This window comes from Grammomys surdaster, unplaced genomic scaffold (assembly GCF_004785775.1).
Source record: "Grammomys surdaster isolate TR1022 unplaced genomic scaffold, NIH_TR_1.0 313, whole genome shotgun sequence".
Taxonomy (NCBI): Eukaryota; Metazoa; Chordata; class Mammalia; order Rodentia; family Muridae; genus Grammomys; species Grammomys surdaster.
The window spans coordinates 546481-564836 of NW_021604732.1; the positions used below are offsets into that span (position 1 = coordinate 546481).

At 39.1% G+C, this 18356-nt stretch overlaps 1 protein-coding gene across 2 annotated transcripts in view; it reads left to right on the top strand.

Moving 5' to 3' along the window:
- Positions 1-367: 367 nt before the first annotated feature.
- Positions 368-18356, top strand: part of LOC114629644 — an 84437-nt gene continuing 66448 nt past the window's right edge. For both annotated transcript variants that reach the window (XM_028777716.1, XM_028777717.1), the window contains exons 1-2: positions 368-578; positions 13307-14537. In XM_028777716.1, the coding sequence (XP_028633549.1) occupies positions 547-578; positions 13307-14537 (1263 nt within the window). In that variant the 5' untranslated portion in view covers positions 368-546. The remainder of the gene's footprint in view (positions 579-13306; positions 14538-18356) is intronic.

The following is an 18356-nucleotide window of genomic DNA, read 5'->3' on the forward strand; positions in this document are numbered from 1 at the left end:
TCTCCTCCCATCCTCGAACCTTCCTCCTTCCCTCCATACTCCCTTCAAAACATCCCTTCCCATGCCCTAAATAAACTCTATTCTATCCCTGTGGCTGGTACCTCAGGGGGAAGGGATGCCTCAGCATGGACCCACAGAGGCATCCTCCCCGACAGACACAATACCATACCTCTTCCAAACATATTCCTGATTATTTCTTTTTATAAAACACAATAGAGTTCCCATTTGATTCTTACAAACTAGCCATTTCCAGGAATAGAAACTGAAACTTACTCTGACTACAGCGTCCCCCACCCCTTCAGTGGTTTAGATAAATAGAGCTCAGATCCAGGCGGAAAACTTTAGAGAACAAGGGCTGTGTGTGAAACAGTAAAGACAAAGAAACCGAGTGGATCAGACTGTCCATCACACGGCCTCCTCCTTTCTTTTTGGAGTTCTCACTTGGGCACCAGAACTCCACATCTCATGTCTTCACTTCATAACCATCCTGAATGTGATTTCCAGCTTTAGATAGAGACCTTTCCCGAGAGGAGAGCATTCACAGAAATGTTATTGCCGCTAAGGTCACCACTGCTGAGGTAAGTGAAGGGTGTCTAGGTTCAGCTTGTCTGATAACCCAAGATGTGTGAAAACATGAGGAGTGGTGTCCTGACACCAGGAAAGGAAAGTTTATGGCTTTGTTCTCAGGGAGCATCCTGGGCACAGGAGTGCCCTTCAGTGGCCATCTTCTGGACCACAGAGCATCCCAAAGCAGAGAAGGCAACCCCTTCCTTCCACCTGTGTGTTGTGGGCATTGCTTGACTTCTGCAGCAGTCAAGCTTGGAGAAAGAGTCCAGATTGGGATACTCAGATGTCCTTGGAGTCCATGCTGTAGGCTCTTCATTTGTCCCATGAAGAAAAAAATCCCAGATCAGAAACTGCCACAGACAAGTTCTGGCAGATCATGTTAGGCCCTTCAGTTTTCAAAGATTCTTCTGCCCTCATTTACTTGTTACTCTGAAGGGTCTACTTTTGAGTTCTTCCTGTTTCTCTCTTGCAGTCTGCAAAACAATTTGCTCTGTATATTCAAGGTTTTCACTATAATATGACTTCAGCAGTTTCTCTTTCTGCCCTGTGTATCAAGAGTTCTACATGCTTCTTGTATCTATCTGGATGTGCTTTGCTGTTCCTAAATTTGGGAACATTTCTGCTAGCATTCATTGAATATATTTTCTATGCTGTTGGAATGAAGTTCTTCTCCTTCTTCTATGCCCATACATTTCCTGGTGTTCCAAAGATTACACACGGTTTGTTCATGGGTTTTTCAATTATTATGGCCAATCTTGAACAAGTCTTCGAAATCTATATTGGAAGTATCTCTATATACTTATAACTGGTGAAAATCTCTCCTCCATATGATCCACAGTGTTGATGAGCCTTTCCATTGGGCATTTGATTTATCAAGTTTTAATTTCTAGCCTCATTTAAGACAAGATTTTCTTCAGTATTTCTGTTTATTGAATTCCATCATCATACCGTTTTTCGACCCCTCATTTTCATTCAGCTGATTGAGACCTTTCTTTCTTGGTCATATTTACAATCATCCTTTTCAATTCTTTCTCTGGAACTTCACATATGTCATTCTCATGAAAACCACAAGACTTTCCCTGGCATTTGTCATTTTTAGAGGAGATGAGCTGTCTTTGTTTTTCATATAACCTTTGGCTTTGTGTTTGAATTTGCTATTAGGAGATAGATAACTTGTTAGTGTTCTGAGTTTTGTAGGGCAAGAAAGAGAGACACTGCAGGATTTGTTAAAGCTTAGCAAGCAGCAGGGAAGGACAGTCTCTGATAGAATGAACCCCACAGAGCCTGTGGAATCACTTTCATTGATTGGTACAAAAAAGGGCCTTTTAGGAATTCAATTCCCACAGACCAAAACCTCTTGCTTCATCTAAAAGTTATCTGAAAGAATCATTACCTGAGCAATTCTCAACCACACAAGGCTTCCTGGTTTGTCAAATATGTCTTGGGACTGAGGACATGCTAAGGTTCTGAAATTCCCAAGGATCAGCAACCTCATAAGTTTCAGATAACAGTCACTGATTGTTTTCAAGAGATTAACTTCAAAGCTTAAGTGACCATCATGCCAAAGTAAATGCAAAGTGCAGTGGCCCTTCCAGTTTGCACACTGCATTGGCTTTTCTTTAAGCTCTGTTCAGTTATCATGAAAATTAAGTTTATGTTGAAGATCATGCATCCTTCCAGTATATACAGTGTTTTCTCTGTCGTGGTATTTCACAATCTTGCACAAAGAAGCCAATAAACTTATTAGGGAAAAGACAAGGATAGCAGTTGCTAGACCAAGGAATCATTTTGAGAAAGTGTCCTTAATTTCTTCTTCAAAATCATGAATCACTAAGAAAATGAGAGTGGCCCATCAAATGTGTTTTAACCTTTTTTCCAGTCATACTTGTTCTCGTTGAATTTAAAGGTGAAACACAGTATATAACATGCTGTCACATTTAAACTTCATTTGTTCTTTGACTGTCCCTAACTCCTATCAGTATTAGAGCTTGTTTCATATCAGCTATTCCATTAACCATATCACCATTTTATTGTGTTGAGTCCAAAGTTCTGCAGAATGCTTATGCCAGCCACTTGTGAACTCGGCAGTATTAATTTCTTATTAAGCGCCAGTCTATCTGTAGTATCAACAATAGCTAATACAATAATTCCCATAATGACAGCAACAGTCAGCCCAGTCATCCTACAAGTTCTTATTAATACTCTTTCAGCGAGTTTTAAAAATCATCACCTGTGAGTCTTGTCATGGCCTTGACAGGTTCACCAGATTAAAGACTGGTGGCCTTGCTCTAAGAATGCACAAATACTCAGAAGTGACACTTAAGGACATGCTAGAATTAACAAGGCTATGAAGAGTACAATATTCACAAGTGATACTATAATTATTAGGTTGGCCCTGTACAGGCCTTTTCAATAGCAAGTAAGGTCATGATATACATACTACAAAGGGACGACATTGATTTAAGCTAATAATCAGAGACTACTGGCCATCATTAGTGTTTAAACTCCCTTTCCATGCTTAAAGAGAGTAAAACGCACTTGCTCTTTTCCACAAATTAGTCTGCACTGGATGGCCAAATTACAGGAGAGGACCTGACAGTCTGACCCCATGGTATCAAATGCATTCATTAACAATAAAACTAATTTCCACAATTCCATTTGAATTATACAATGGCCATCTAAGTTCTGAATGAGAACATTTTCTCAAGGAAAGTACCAAGAACTCCAATCAATCACTTCTTCATGGGATATCAACAAGCATCCAAGGGTGCACCATTTAACTTTGTTGTCTTTGTATTCAGTCCAATTCCTTGTTAGTAATCCACATCTCACAAGACAAGATGTTACATTTATGGAACTAGTAGCCCTAATCTTCTATCCACTAAAGGTAGATGTGTGAAGCATATAAAACTTATGAAAATTCTAAGTAGCATCAACTATGAATAACCACACATGAAAAGTTTCATGTAGTCTTTCAGTTCCATTACCAATACAAATAGGAGTTCCTTGCACTCTCGTGGTATAACTCATGATTTCTGTAGTCTCCTCCATAGCTTTACCACTTCCCAGCTGTCATAAGGATCAGGTAAACAAAAAGATTTATTAACCACCAGGAAGATATCCATATCTCCCCTACTTACTCCTGTGCTAATTGTAGGATTAGGAATATAGGCCCAATGTGTATACTTGATGCCCATTGCTGTATAATTACCATAGATACCATAGAAAGGAACAAAGTTGTACCATTCAAGGTTTTGTCCAATTTTTCTCCAGATATGAGAGAGAACATCAGGTTTGCTTCTGTGACACTTGGTGACCTCACTTAACATTTAGTAGCTCTGCCAGTTTGTCTGAATGTTATACACTTCCATTGATGTTATGCAGGAATCCAGTTCCATTGTGTCTCTGTGGCACATCCTCATTATCCACTTATCCTCTGGGCTGATTGCATTTCCCAGCTGTTGTCACTAGAGCAGTGATGAACATCATGTTCCAGGGACTTTGTGCTAGGATATAGAGTCCTTCAGGGCTACACTCAGGAATGGTGTCACTGATTCCATAATGGCTGTGCTTGCTTACAAACCCACAGCAGCAAATAAGGACTCCCCTTCCCCTACATCCACACCAGCATCTGTTGCCGTGTTCTCTCTTGATGAAAGCCTCTCTGACTCAGGTGAGATGAAATTCCAAAGTAGCTACAATTTGCATAATTTAATGGCTGAGGATGCTGAACATTTTTTTTTAAATATATACTTATTGGTCATTTGTATTTCTTCTGTGAACTCTATTCAGTTACACATCCATGTTATGATTGAACTGTTTGTTTCCTTATTGATCAGGGTTTTTAACTTCTGTGCATATTTTGAATATTAATCTTCTGAAGAATGAATTCCTAATAAGGGTCCCCTCCCATTTGGCAATCTGTCTTTGTACTTGTCTGTTTCCTTTGCTGTACAGAAGCTTTTAATTTCCATGAGTTCCTGCTTGTAGTCATGGCCTCATTTCCTGAGCAGCTGGAACCCTACTGGGAAAGCCCCTACCTATCCCTACTTCTTAAAGAGTTTTCACTCCAGAGATTTGAGCTCCATTTCTTAATAGAAAGTCCATTCTCCAGTAAGATCCTTTGAAAGAAAAAAGAGGAAGTGGAAGAGGAAAAAAAGAAACAAAGAAACAAACAAAGAAAGTCCTGTGGCTGTTGCCCTGTGGGTTTATATCTGTATTGTCTGTGCGCCCCTGCTTTTTAAGTTGTATGATACTCAGGCAATACCATGGGCTTTGTTACTGTCCTTCTGAAGCAGACTTGAAACAAAGTACAGTAATGTCGTTAGTATTTTCCCTGCCTCAAGCTTGCTTTGTTTGTCTGAGATCTTTCACGCTTTCAACTAAATTTTAAGATTTTTTTATTGGATATTTTATTTATTTACATTTCAGATGTTATCCCCTTTACCCATTTCACACTCCCCAGAAACTCCCTATTCAATCCCCCTCCTCCTCCTTCTCCCCTACCAACTCCCACCTTCCTGCTTTTGAATTCCCCCACACTGGGGTATCCAGCCTTCCCAAGACAAAGGACCTTATCTCCCATCCATGCTGACAAACCCATCATCCCCTACATATACATTTGGAACCATGGGTCCCTCCCTGTGTGCTCCCAGACTGGCTGTTTAGACCCTGGGGGCTCTGGTTCGTTGGTCTTGATATTCTCCCCATGAGGCCACAAACCCCTTCAGCTCCTTCAATCTTCTCTCTCACTCCTCCATTGGGAACCCCATGATCAATTCAATGGTTAGCTGAGAACATCTGCCTTTGTAGATGTCAGGATCTGGCAGACCTCTCAGGAGACAGATATATCAGGCTCCTGTCAGCATGCACTTCATGGTTTCCACAACTTCATCTGCCTTTGATGACTACACGTGGGATGAATACCCAGGTGGGGCAGTCTCCAGACCTCCCCTACTTAAGTCTCTGCTCCGTACTTTGTCTCCATATTTGCTCCATTGAGTATTTTGTTACTCCTCCTAAGAAGGACCAAGTACCCACACTTTGGTCTTCCTTATTCGTGACCTTCATGTAGTCTGTGAGTTGTATCTTGGGTATTGCTAGCTATTGGGCTAATATCCACTTTTCAGTTAGTGAATACCCTGTGTGTTCTTTTGTGATTGGGTTACCTCACTCAGGATGATATTTTCTAATTCCATTCATTTGCCTAAGAAATTGATGAATTCATTGTTTATAATAGCTGAGTAGTACTCCATTGTATAAATGTATGACATTTTCTGTATCCAGCCCTCTGTTGAAGGACATCTCGGCTCTTTCTAGCTTCAAGCTATTATAAATAAGACTGCTATGAACATCGTGGAGCATGTGTCCTTGTTATATGTTGGAGCCTTTTTTGGATATATGCCCAGGAGTGGTATAGCTGGGTCCTCAGGTTATGCTATGTCCAATTTCCTGAGCAACTGCCAGACTGATTTCCAGACTGCTGTTTGTATCAGTTTGCAATCTCACCAACAATGGGGGAGTGTTCCTCTTTCTCCACATCCTTGCCAGCATCTGCTATCACCTCAGTTTTTGTTCTTAGCCATTTTCACTGGTGTGAGGTGGAATCTCAAGGTTGTTTTGATTTGCATTTCCCTGATGACTAAGGATATTGAACATTTCTTTAGAAACTTTGCCATTTGAATTTCCTCAGTTGAGAGTTCTTTGTTTAGCATTGTACCCCATTTTTAATAGGGTTATTTGATTGTCTGGAGTCTAATTTCTTGAGCTCTTTATATGTATTGGATATTAGCTCTCTATTGGATGTAGGATTGGTAAAGATCTTTTCCCAATCAATTGGTTTCCATTTTGTCCTATTGACAGTGTCCTTTGATTTACAGAAGCTTTGCAATTTTATGAAGTCCCATTTGTCAATTCTTGATCTTAGAGCATCAATCATTGGTGTTCTGCTCAGGAACTTTTCCCCTGTGGCCAAGTATTCAAGGCTCTTCCCCACTTGCTCTTCTATTAGTTTCAGTGTATCTGGTTTTATGTGGAGGTCCTTGATCCACTTGGACTTGAGCTTTGTACAAGGAGATAAGAATGGATCAATTTGCATTCTTCTACATGTTATCCTCCAGTTGAACCAGCACCATTTGTTGAAATGCTGTCCTTTTTCCACTGGACAGTTTTGGCTCCTTGGTCAAAGATCAAGTTACCATAGGTGTGTGGGTTCATTTCTGGATCTTCAATTCTATTCCATTGATCTTCCTGCCTGTCTCTGTATCAGTACCATGCAGGTTTTATCACTATTACTCTGCAGTATAGTTTGCGGTTAGAGATGGTGATTCCCCTAGAAACTTTTTTAATTTTGAGAATAGTTTTCACTATCCTCAGGGGTTTTTTTTGTTATTCCAAATGAATTTGCAAATTGCTCTTTGTTCTTTTTTTTTTTTTTTTTTTGATGGGGATTGCATTGAATCTGTACATTACTTTCAGCAACTTGGCCATTTTTACTATATTAATCCTTCCAATTCATGAGCATGGGAAATCTTTCCATCTTCTAAGATCTTCTTCAATTTCTTTCTTCAAAGACTTCAACTTCTTGTCATACATATTTTTCACTTGCTTGGTTAGATTCACACTAAGGTATTTTATAATGGTTATGACTATTGTGTAGGGTATCATTTCCCTAATTTCTTTCTCAACCTGTTTATACATTGAGTAGAGGAAGGCTATTGATTTGTTTCAAATAATTTTATATCTAGCCACTTTGTTGAAGTTGTTTATCATGTTTAGTAGTTCTCTGATGGAAGTTTCAGGGTCACTTAACTCTATTATCATATCATCTGCAAATAGTGAAATTTTGAATTCTTCCTTTCCTATTTGTATCTCTTTGACCTCCTTTCATTGCCTAATTGCTCTGGCTAGGACTTCCAGTACTGTGTTGAATAGGTAGGGGGAGAGTGGGCAGCCTTGTCTAGTCCCAGATTTTAGTGGGATTGCTTCTAGTTTCTCTCCATTTAGTCTGATGTTGGCTACTGGTTTACTTTATACTGCTTTTACTATGTTTAGGTATGGGCCTTGAATTCCTGATCTTTCCAGGACTTTTACCATGAATGGGTGTTAAATTTTATCAAATACTTTCTCAATATCTAGTGAGATGATCATGTGGTTTTTTTCCTTTGAGTTTGTTTATATAGTGGATTATGTTGATGGATTTTCACATACTGAACCATCCCTCCTGAACTCCTGGGATGAAACCCACTTGATCATGATGGATGATTGTTTTGATGTGTTCTTCAATTTGGCTTGTGAGAATTGTATTTAGTATTTTTGCATCGACATTCATAGGGAAGATTGGTCTGAATTCCTCTTTCTTTCTTGGGTCTTTGTGTGATTTAGGTATGAGCACACTTGTGGCTTCATAGAACAAATTGGATAGTGTTCCTTCCCTTTCTGTTTTATGGGATTGTTTGAAGAGAATTGATATTAGGTCTTCTTTGAAGGTATGACAGAATTCTGCACTAAAACTATCTGGTCCTGGGCTTCTTTTGGTGGGGAGACTTTTAATGACTGCTGCTATTTCCTTAGAGATTATGGGACTGTTTAGATGGTTTGTCTGATTTTGATTTAACCTTAGTACCTGATATCTGTCTAAGAAATTGTCTATTTCATCCAGACATTCCAGTTTTGTTGAGTATAGGCTTTTGTAGTAGGATTTGATGATTTTTTTTAATTTCCTCAGTTTCTGTTGTTATGTCTCCCATTTCAGTTCTGATTTTATTAATTTGGATACTGTCTCTGTGCCCTCTGGTTAGTCTAGCTAAAGGGTTTATCTATCCTGTTGATTTTTTCAAAGAACTAACTCCTGGTTTTGTTGATTCTTTGTATAGTGCTTTTGTTTCTACTTGGTTGATTTCAGCCCTCAGTTTGATTACTTCCTGCTGGCAACTCCTCTTGAGTGTATTTGCTTCTTTTTGTTCTGTTGCTTTCATGAGTGTTGCCAAGCTGTTAGTGTATGCTTTCTCCAGTTTCTTTTTGTAAGCACTCAGAGCTATGAGTTTTCCCCTTAATATTGCTTTAATTATGTCTCTTAGGTTTTGGTATGATGTGCCTTCATTTTCATTAAATTCTAAAAAGTCTTTCATTTCTTTCTGTATTTCTTCCTTGACCAAGTCATCATTGACTAGAGCGTTGTTCAGTTTCCATGTGTTTGTGGGCTTTCCATTGTTTTGTAATTATTAAAGACTAGCCTTAGTCCAATGGTGATCTGATAGGATGCAAGGGATTATTTCAAGCTTTTTATATCTGTTGAGGCCTGTTTTGTGATCAATTATAAGGTCTATTTTGGAGAAAGTACCATGAGGTGCTGAGAAAAAGTTATGTTCTTTCGTTTTAGGATGAAATGTTTTATAGATATCTGCTAAATCCGTTTGTTTCATAACTGCTGTTAGTTTCACTGTGTCTCTGTTTAGTTTCTGTTTCCATGATCTGTCCATTTATGAGAGTGAGGTATTGAAGTCACCCACTATTATTTTGTGAGGTGCAATGTGTGCTTTCAGCTTTAGTAAGATTTCTTTTATGCATGTAGGTATCCTTGCATTTGGAGTATAGATATTCAGAATTGAGAGTTCATATGATAGATTTTTCCCTTGACGAGTATGAAGTGTACTTCCTTATCTTTTTTGATTAACTTTGGTTCAAAGTCGATTTTCTTTGATTTTTGAATGGCTATTTCAGCTTGTTTCTTGGGACCACTTGCTTGGAAAATTGTTTTTCATCCTTTTACTCTGAGGTAGTATCTGTTTTTGTCACTGAGGTATGTCTCCTATATGCAGGAAAATTCTGGGTCCAGTTTACATATCCAGTCTGTTAGTCTACTTCTTTTTATTGGGAAATTGAATCCATTGATGTTAAGAGATATTAAGGAAACATGATTGTTGCTTCCTGTTATTTTTGTTATTAGAGGTGGAATTGTCTGTGTAGTTATCTTCTTTTGGGTTTGTTGGAAGATTACTTTCTTGCTTTTTCTAGGGTATAATGTTCCTCCTTATGCTGGAGTTTTCCATCTATTATCCTTTGTATGGCTGGACTTGTGAAAACATATTGTGTAAATTTGGTTTTGTCATGGAATATCTTGGTTTCTCCATCTATAGTAATTGAGAGTTTTGCTGAGTATAGTAGTCTGGGCTCACATTTCTGTTCTCTTAGGGTGTGTATGATATCAGTCCAGGATCTTCTGACTTTTATAGTCTCTGGTGGGAAATCTGGTTTAATTCTTAAAGGTATGCCTTGATATGTTACTTGACTTTTTTCCCTTGCTGCTTTTAATATTCTTTCTTTGTTTTCTGCATTTGATGTTTTCATTATTATGTGATGGGAGGGATTTCTTTTCTGGTCTAGTCTACTTGGAATTCTGTAGGCTTCCTGTATGTTCATGGAATTCTCTTTCCTTAGGTTAGGGAAGTTTTTTCCATATTTTGTTGAAGATATTTACTGGCCCTTTAAGTTGGAAGTCTTCACTCTTATCTATACGTGTTATCCTTAGGCTTGGTTTTCACATTGTGTCCTGGATTTCCTGGGTGTTTTGGGTTAGGAGCATTCTGCATTTTGCATTTTCTTTCACAGTTGTGTTAATGTTTTCCATGGTATCTTCTGCACATGAGATTCTCTTCTATCTCTTGTATTCTGTTGGTGATGCTTGCATCTATGAATCCTGATCTCTCTCCTGGGTTTTCTATCTCCAGGGTAGTCGCCCATTGTGATTTTTTTTTATTGTTTCTACTACCATTTTTAGATCCTGGATGGTTTTGTTTAATTCCTTCACCTTGGTTTAATTCCAACACTTTGGTTGTGTTTTCTTGTAATTCTTTAAGGGATTTTGTTTTTCCTCTTTAAGGGCTTCTACCTGTTTACCTGTTTTCTCCTGTATTTCTTTGAGTTATTTATGTCCTTCTTAAAGTCCTCTATCATCATCATGAGAAGTGATTTTAAATCTGAATCTTGCTTTTCTGGTATGATGGGTATTCAGGACTTGCTGTGCTGGGAGAACTGGGTTCTGATCATGCCAAATAGCCTTGATATCTGTTGTTTATGTTCTTGTGCTTGCTTTTCACCATCTTGTTATCTCTAGTGCTACCTGAAGTCACTGTCTCTGACTGGAGCCTGTTTATCCTGTTATCTTGATTGTGTCAGAACTCCTCAGAATCCAGCTGTCTCTGTGATTCTGAGATCCTGAGATCTTGCGTGTGTTGGAGCTCCTGGGAGTATAGCTTCCTCTGGGTGTTGTGGGATTGTGTGCAGAGCTATGTTCCTGGGAGTGTTAGAGCTCTTGGGAGTTGAGCTTACTCAAATACTCTGAGTGCAGTGGATCCTCCACTGCTCTGAGTACAGTGGATCCTCAGCTGTTCTAAGTGGCTCCTCTAGGATGGGTCATGATATGGTGTCTTCACAGGTGCAGACCAGCTAGGAGTCTCCCCCAGCAACAAGGCAATTTTTTTTCCTAATTCTGTGAATGATAGAATTAGAATATTGATAGGAAATGCATTAAACCTGTAGATTAATTTTCTTTTTATTTAAGGACTCATTTGTTTTCATTAGTACACTATAGGTATCTTCAGACACATCAAAACAGGGCATCAAATAGTTGCCAGCCACCATTTGGTTGCTGGAAATTGAACTCAGGACCTCTGGAGGAGCAGTCAGTGCTCCTATCCACTGAACCATCTTTCCAGTCCCCTAGATTAATTTTCTTAAGCCAGCCATTTTTATAATTTGAATTCTTCTAATCCTTTAGAATGAGTAGTAGGTAGGGGTGTGTGTGTGTGTGTGTGTGTGTATGTGTGTATGTGTTCTGATTTTTTTCTGAAGTTTATTTTTTTAGTTATATGAACATTTTTTTTTAATTTGGATGTTCTACTTATTTACATTTCAGATGTTATCCCCTATACCCATTCCCCACTCCCAGTAACTACCTATCCCATCTCCCTTCTTCCTGCTTCTATGAGAGTGTGACCCCACCAATCCACCCACTTCCCCATCATTGCCCTGGAATTCCCCCACACTGGGGCATCCTGCCTTCACAGGACCAAGGACCTCCTCTCCTACCAATGCCTAACAAGACCACCTTCCCCTATATATACAGCTGGAGCTATGAGTCCTTCCATGCATGTTCCCAGGCTGGCGGTTTCAATCCTGGGAGCTCTGGTTGTTGATCTTGTGGCTCTTCCCATGGGGCCATAAGCCCCTTCAGCTCCTTCAGTCTTCTATCTGCCTCTTCCATTGGGGACCCCAAGATCAGTTCAATGGTTAGCTACGAGCATCCACCTCTGTATGTGTCAGGTTCTGACAAAGCCTTCCTGGCATCCACAACAGTGTCTGTATTTGTAGACAGCACATGGGATGGATCCTGATGTAGGGCAGTCTCCAGACAGCCCCTCCTCCAGTCTCTGCTCCAAACTTCATCTCTATATTTGCTCCTGTGAGTATTTTGTGCACCTTCGAACCAAAGCAACAACATTTTGGTCTTCCATCTTCTTGAGCTTCATGTGGCCCATGAGGTATATCTTGGGTATTCTGAGCTTTTATCCACTTCTCAGTGAGTGCATACCATGTGTGTTCTTCTGTGACTGGGTTACCTCCCTCAGGATGATATTTTCTAGTACCATCCATTTGCCAAAAAATTTCATGAATTCATTGTTTTTAATAGCCGAGTAGAACTCCATTGTGTAAATGTACCACATTTTCCTTATTCACTCCTCTAAAGAACCCAGATGTCCTTCAAGAGAGGAATGGAATTTTCAAGCTTTTAAAGTCTTCATTATAGAGGGCTTTTCCCTCCTTGGTTAGGTTTAATCCAAGGTATGTTATTGTGGAGAAGATGACGGCTAGTAGTACTAATGAGATTGATTTCCTGTTTCTTCTTTACTATATGCGTCATTAATATAGGTGAAGGTGATCAAGATTTGAATGTGAATTTTGACTTCAGTCACTTTGCTGAAATGATTCTAAGAGTTCTCAGAGCAAAACTTTAGGTTCTCATATGGAGAGAACCTTATATTATCTTTGACTTTTCCCAAATCAATGGACATATCATGCCAATTTGGCAAAACAATAGTAGCACCTTCCCCACCAGAATCTACATCCACAACAACCACAAGGTTTGAATTGCCAAAGCAAAGGGTTTTCAGCATCAAAGAGTGAAAGGACTTTCATAGATATCAAAGTGACAGGAAACCCAAGAAAGGTAGATAAAGAGTCTCACACATCCATAATACTACTCCTTTTGATCATGAGCTGTGCTCTCCAAATGAATTTGCTACCATTCTTGTCAATTATTGAAGTAAAACTGAAAACCTGAAAGTCACTTTGCATGTCATAATATGACCTTATTTGGAGAGACTGACAGAGCTTGGAACTAGGGTAAATTCTTTTCCACACAACATCTTGGTATCAGCTCAGGCTGAGCTCGAACTTGTGATTCATTGCACAACCTCCTTAATGCTGCTGTTACAGACTTGAATTTGATCTTGAAGAACTAAAAACACTGTAAAGAAGAAAATAGTCAAAGGTTAAGGAGTGTGAGCAAAGCCAAACTTTAAAGCTAAACCCAGGAGTAAGTTCTATTTAGCCCTGTACATTTGATTGAAAGGAAAGACGTGCCTACTTATAATGTGGGGGCAGATGCTAGGCCCTGCTCTTCCAATGGTTGTTCTTGCTGAACTAATTTGTTGACCTTCCTGGTTCTTTCCTCCCTTAGGTATCATCCACATTTCCCAGTCATGGGTCAGACTTCCTCTTCTACACCCTCTCCAAAAAATGATCCTGATTTGACCTCCAGCTTTGGCAATAATCTTCAGAATTTCAAGATGAAAAACAATATCCTGTCTCGGGAATTAATTGCCATCATTGAATCATCCCTAGAGTCTGGAAACCTTCAGGAAACAGTTTCTGTCATCAGCAATGCTCTGAGTGACATTAAGAAAGCACCAGTGAACATTGCAGTGATAGGGGATACTGGGGCTGGAAAGTCCAGTCTCATCAATGCTCTACAGGGAGTAGGGGCTGATGAAGAAGGTGCAGCTGCTACTGGGGTGATATGTACAACCACTGAGAGAACACCATACACATATGCAAAGTGTCCCAGTGTGACACTATGGGACATGCCTGGTATTTCATTTTGTGACTTTCATTCAAATGAGTATTTGAAGAAAATGAACATTGAGGAGTATGACTTCTTCATTATTGTCTCTTCGGGCCGCCTTAAATTTAGTGACAGAGAAATTGCCAAAGTCATTATGCAAATGAATAAGAGTTTCTATTTTGTTCTAACCCATACAGATATTGATCTTGAGGTGGAAAAAGTGATTAACCCTAGGAGATTCAATAAAGAGAACACATTAAAGATGATACGAAATAACATTTCAAGTATACTGAAGCAAGTGACACACCAGGAGCCTCCAGTCTTCCTAGTCTCTAATACTGATGTGTCTGACCTTGACTTCCCAAAGCTGGAGACCACCCTTCTGAGAGAGCTCCCAGCCTACAAACGCCACAGGTTCATGGTCACTTTGCCAATTGTTACTAATTCCACCATAGATCAGAAGAGGGATATGCTGAAACAAAAGATCTTGAAGGAATCCAGAATGCCAAGAGCATGGGCTACCATACCATTCAGAGGACTGATGCAAAAGGACCTAGAGATGTTGGAACAGGCTTTGAATGACTATAGATCTTCCTTTGGCCTGGATGAGGCATCACTGGAAAACATAGCTAAGGATTTGAACATTACACTTGAGGCACTCAAGGCAAACATTAAGTCTCCACATTTGTTCTCAGATGAGCCTGGTACATCCACAACAGATAAACTACTGAACTACATTAGACATCCTTATTCTTCAAAGTTTTACCACTTGCAAAATTATTTCATTGACACAGTTGCAAGCGATGTTAAAATTATCCTGAGTAATGAAGAGCTTTTGACAGCAAAGGTGAGCTCATTCAACTCAAACTACTCTCATAGTTGGGAGGAATTCCTGGGAAAAATTAGTGTTTCCACAGTTATTCCAGAAAGCACCTTTCTATTTCACTTCATTGAGATGTTTCAAAGTGACTCTGATGAATTTTGTCATATTCATTTTCTGCACCTGTTGACATGCTGGGGTCTCTCTGGTTTAGACTGTTACATGATGCAGTTCTAAGGCTTTTCATTGTAAAATATCTCATTACTGTGGTGTTTATTTCCTTTGTAATTAAGAAGTATTTCAGTTATATGGAATGCTATTTGGCAATTTACTTTTGATTCCTATGCTTTATGGACCCCATGTGGGAAAATCTGATGAAGTATTTCATACCCATTTCTTTTTAAGAGCGTCAAGGTTTCCATCTTATATTAAGGTCTTTGGCCCATTTAGTGTTTGTTTTTGTGTAGGGTGAAGTGTGAGGGTGAAGGATGAGACTTCCCAGATGTCCAATTTTCCCAGTTCCATTCTTCAAACCATGTACCCTTTATGCACTGTGCGTATTTGGAAGCCTTGCTGAGATATTGATTGACTGTAGAAACATTCTGTAGGCTGCATGGTTATGGCTATGCTCTGCCTATCAGTTTGTTGGTCTATAGGCCTGTTATCACACCACTATTGGGCTGTTTTTGTTACTCTGCTATCTGCTATACCTTGAAATCAGGTATTACAGTGACTCCTAGCTTGATGGTTTTGATCAATATTGTTTTGGCTATTTGCAGTCTTCTGTATTCCCATGTGAGTTTTGGATTCCACAGTCCAGTTCTACTCTACATGGCATTGATGTTTTAGTTGAGATTGCATTGAGTCTATAGATAAATTTGTGAAGTACAGACACTTTGACAATACTAATGTTTATAAACTATAAACATGGGAATCTTAACATTTTCTCTTGTCTTCTTTGAGATTTCTTTCATTACTGCTTTGGAGCATCTCACTTTCTTGGTTACTTATTGAATCTTGATTGCTTCCTTCCTTGCTTGTTTTCTAACTTCCTTTCTTCCTACCTTCTTAATCTGCCTGCTTATCTGGTATGTGTGTATTGTGTCCATTGTAAAATATTTAGGATTTTTTTCTAAATCTTACATTTGTGAATTTCTCATGCAAATCTTATGTTTTCATTTTAATTTCATTCATCAGTATTTTCTTGGATCTCATTGAGGTTTATTGTATTTCATTACATTTTTGGTGCAAGTACAAAACAGTGAGTTTCACTATGGCACTTCCATGTATGTATGCCATTATACATTGTAATTCATTCTTATCTGTTCTCATTCTTTCCTTTACAAACTGCCCTCTACCATGCTCCCCCACATCTAGCTAGTTCCCATTTACCCTCAAGAGTCCCTACTTCATGTTCTTGTCACACATACTCTGTTACTCATCAGATACATTTCCTCCTTAAACATTTCTCATCTATCATGTGATTGAGATTTTTTCATTATTCATGAAGTATTTGACAGGAATTTAATCTACCACAGTTTCTTTATCTTTTTAAATATTCATTCATAGATTATGTATATAAGTCTTCATATACACTCAAAACAGAGAATCACATCTCATTACAGAGTGTTGTGAGCCAGCATATGGTTGCTGGGAATTGAACTTAGGACCTCTGGAAGAGTAGCCAGTCCTCTCAACTGCTGAGCCATCTTTCCAGCCCTCCTCAGAATCTTTTATTAGATATTATGATCCTTTGTGCACATTTTTGCATTGGCTATTTGAATAGTTTAGTGTTCTGTGTAGCAATTTGTACTTCTCAATGGAAGTATCTACCACTTATATAGGATGTCCTTATTAAGAATAATCTCCAGAAAAATGAGTCTTAAGAAGTTGGGTTGTTCTGCAAGTTTGTCAATCCTATTTCCTCCCATCTTGGGAACATTATTTGGGTTCTATTTGCTTATTTCTGCTGGTCCCTGACCCTCAAATAGGTGGACTAACTCTGTGATACAACAGATAAATAATTTGGTAGCAAAACCTACTCAGATACATTATCATAAGTTAGCTACGGAGGACCACAAGACTCAAGATGAGGTTGTTACTTTATACAGGGTGTTTCCAAAACCCATCTCCATCCAACCTAAAAGGGGAGACTTCTGCCCTTAGACCAAGAAGAGAGGGGCCACCCAGAAACCCCTCTGACAGGCGATCTGAATTCTAGCTTAGGCTGCGAGGCTAAGCACTACAAGGGAATATAAATAAAAGATAAAAATATCTATATGGGTTCCCTGAGGGACAAGCCTGATTGCATAGAGGTTGATGTCAAAAGTGTCCCCTCTCCAGGAAAAAGACATCGGGATGCGTATGGCCCTCATGCCTCACTGGACAATGACACGGGGACTGGAGCCATTACAAGGTCCCCTTCAAGTACTGGAGGTCAGGCCTCTATCCCTGCCTTCGCAAGATTAGAATTGCCACAGCCCTTCTATACTTAGAGAAGGGAGGAGATGTCAGAGGCAGCCCTGCTTACACACTGAAGGCCTAAAATCAGCAATAGGCCTGTCAGACATGTATACTAACACCAAGTCTTGGGTCTCAGTGGAAAAACATTGAAACAGATGGCTATAAGCTAATGTAAACAGGCAGTTTTTGTGACAATTTACCAGCCTGAGTAGTCATAGACCTTGTAAATAGGTAGCCTTGGCAGACAATACCAACATAGATAAGGACAAGTGAGTCATAGGCAGAGTCATAGTGACTTGTCCCCTGAACCTTCACCCAGCCGATACCCGGTTCTGAAAGATATCTTTATTCCCCCTGAACACCCACACTCCAGTGTCATTCCCTTCCCCACATCCTGCCTTTCTGTGTTTATAACCCCTGTGTGAATTAATTATGATTTGAGAAAAAATAAATTATTTTTTTAAAAAAAGAAGTTGGGTTGATATGTAATATTAGGTTTATTTACAGCTAGTCATCACAGTGTAGATGCCCTATCACTATTCTGGTGGCGTCTAGTGAGTTTTGGCTCAGTCTATTCCATGTCAGAATTGTTAAGAATCATACTTTCAGATGGTCATAGAAGACTGGGATGAGCATACACTGCAAGCAACTGTGACAAAAATAGTAGAGTATAAATGATATACTGTTCGTAAATTTATGTTCATTACTGTAGATACAATACCAGCAGTTTCTAAATAAGGCTTTTACTAGTAAATCACTTGTTGGCATCCTAGCACCAGAGAGGCAGAAATAGATAGACCTCTGGAACTCATACTACACGCCTGTGGGTCTGCACACATGTATGTCACATCCCATAGGAGTTCTCAAATAATTACCCTGAGACTTGTGATATCTTAATATATTATTGCTACTGACAGCAGGATGTATACTGATGTCCTCCTTTACCTTACTTTCACTGGTAACATGACCTCCAACAAGATGACTAGCTGACTCAAGAATAGAATTCTGTGTACTTAGTGCTTCTGTATTGAAATCTTCATACCACATTATTAACACCAGAGTATCAGTGTTAAGTGAAGGCAATCTGTCATGACTTCCTGCATTTACTCTATGTTCCAACTCTAATTCCAAAGACATCTGTGTGTCTGAAACACCAAAAGAAAATGATATGGCTGTGATTTATACCTGTCATCCAAAAGTTCTGATACTTTTAGTGTCATTAAGCATAAACTTTGATCTATAGTCGTAGCAACCATGAAGTCTGATTTTCTACAATTCATGAAATGTACATAGTTTTCATGTCCTTCTAAATTATAATAAACTAGGAATATCATACAAAAATGTATGTGACCTAAAGTCCAAAATATGTAATCTATAGACATT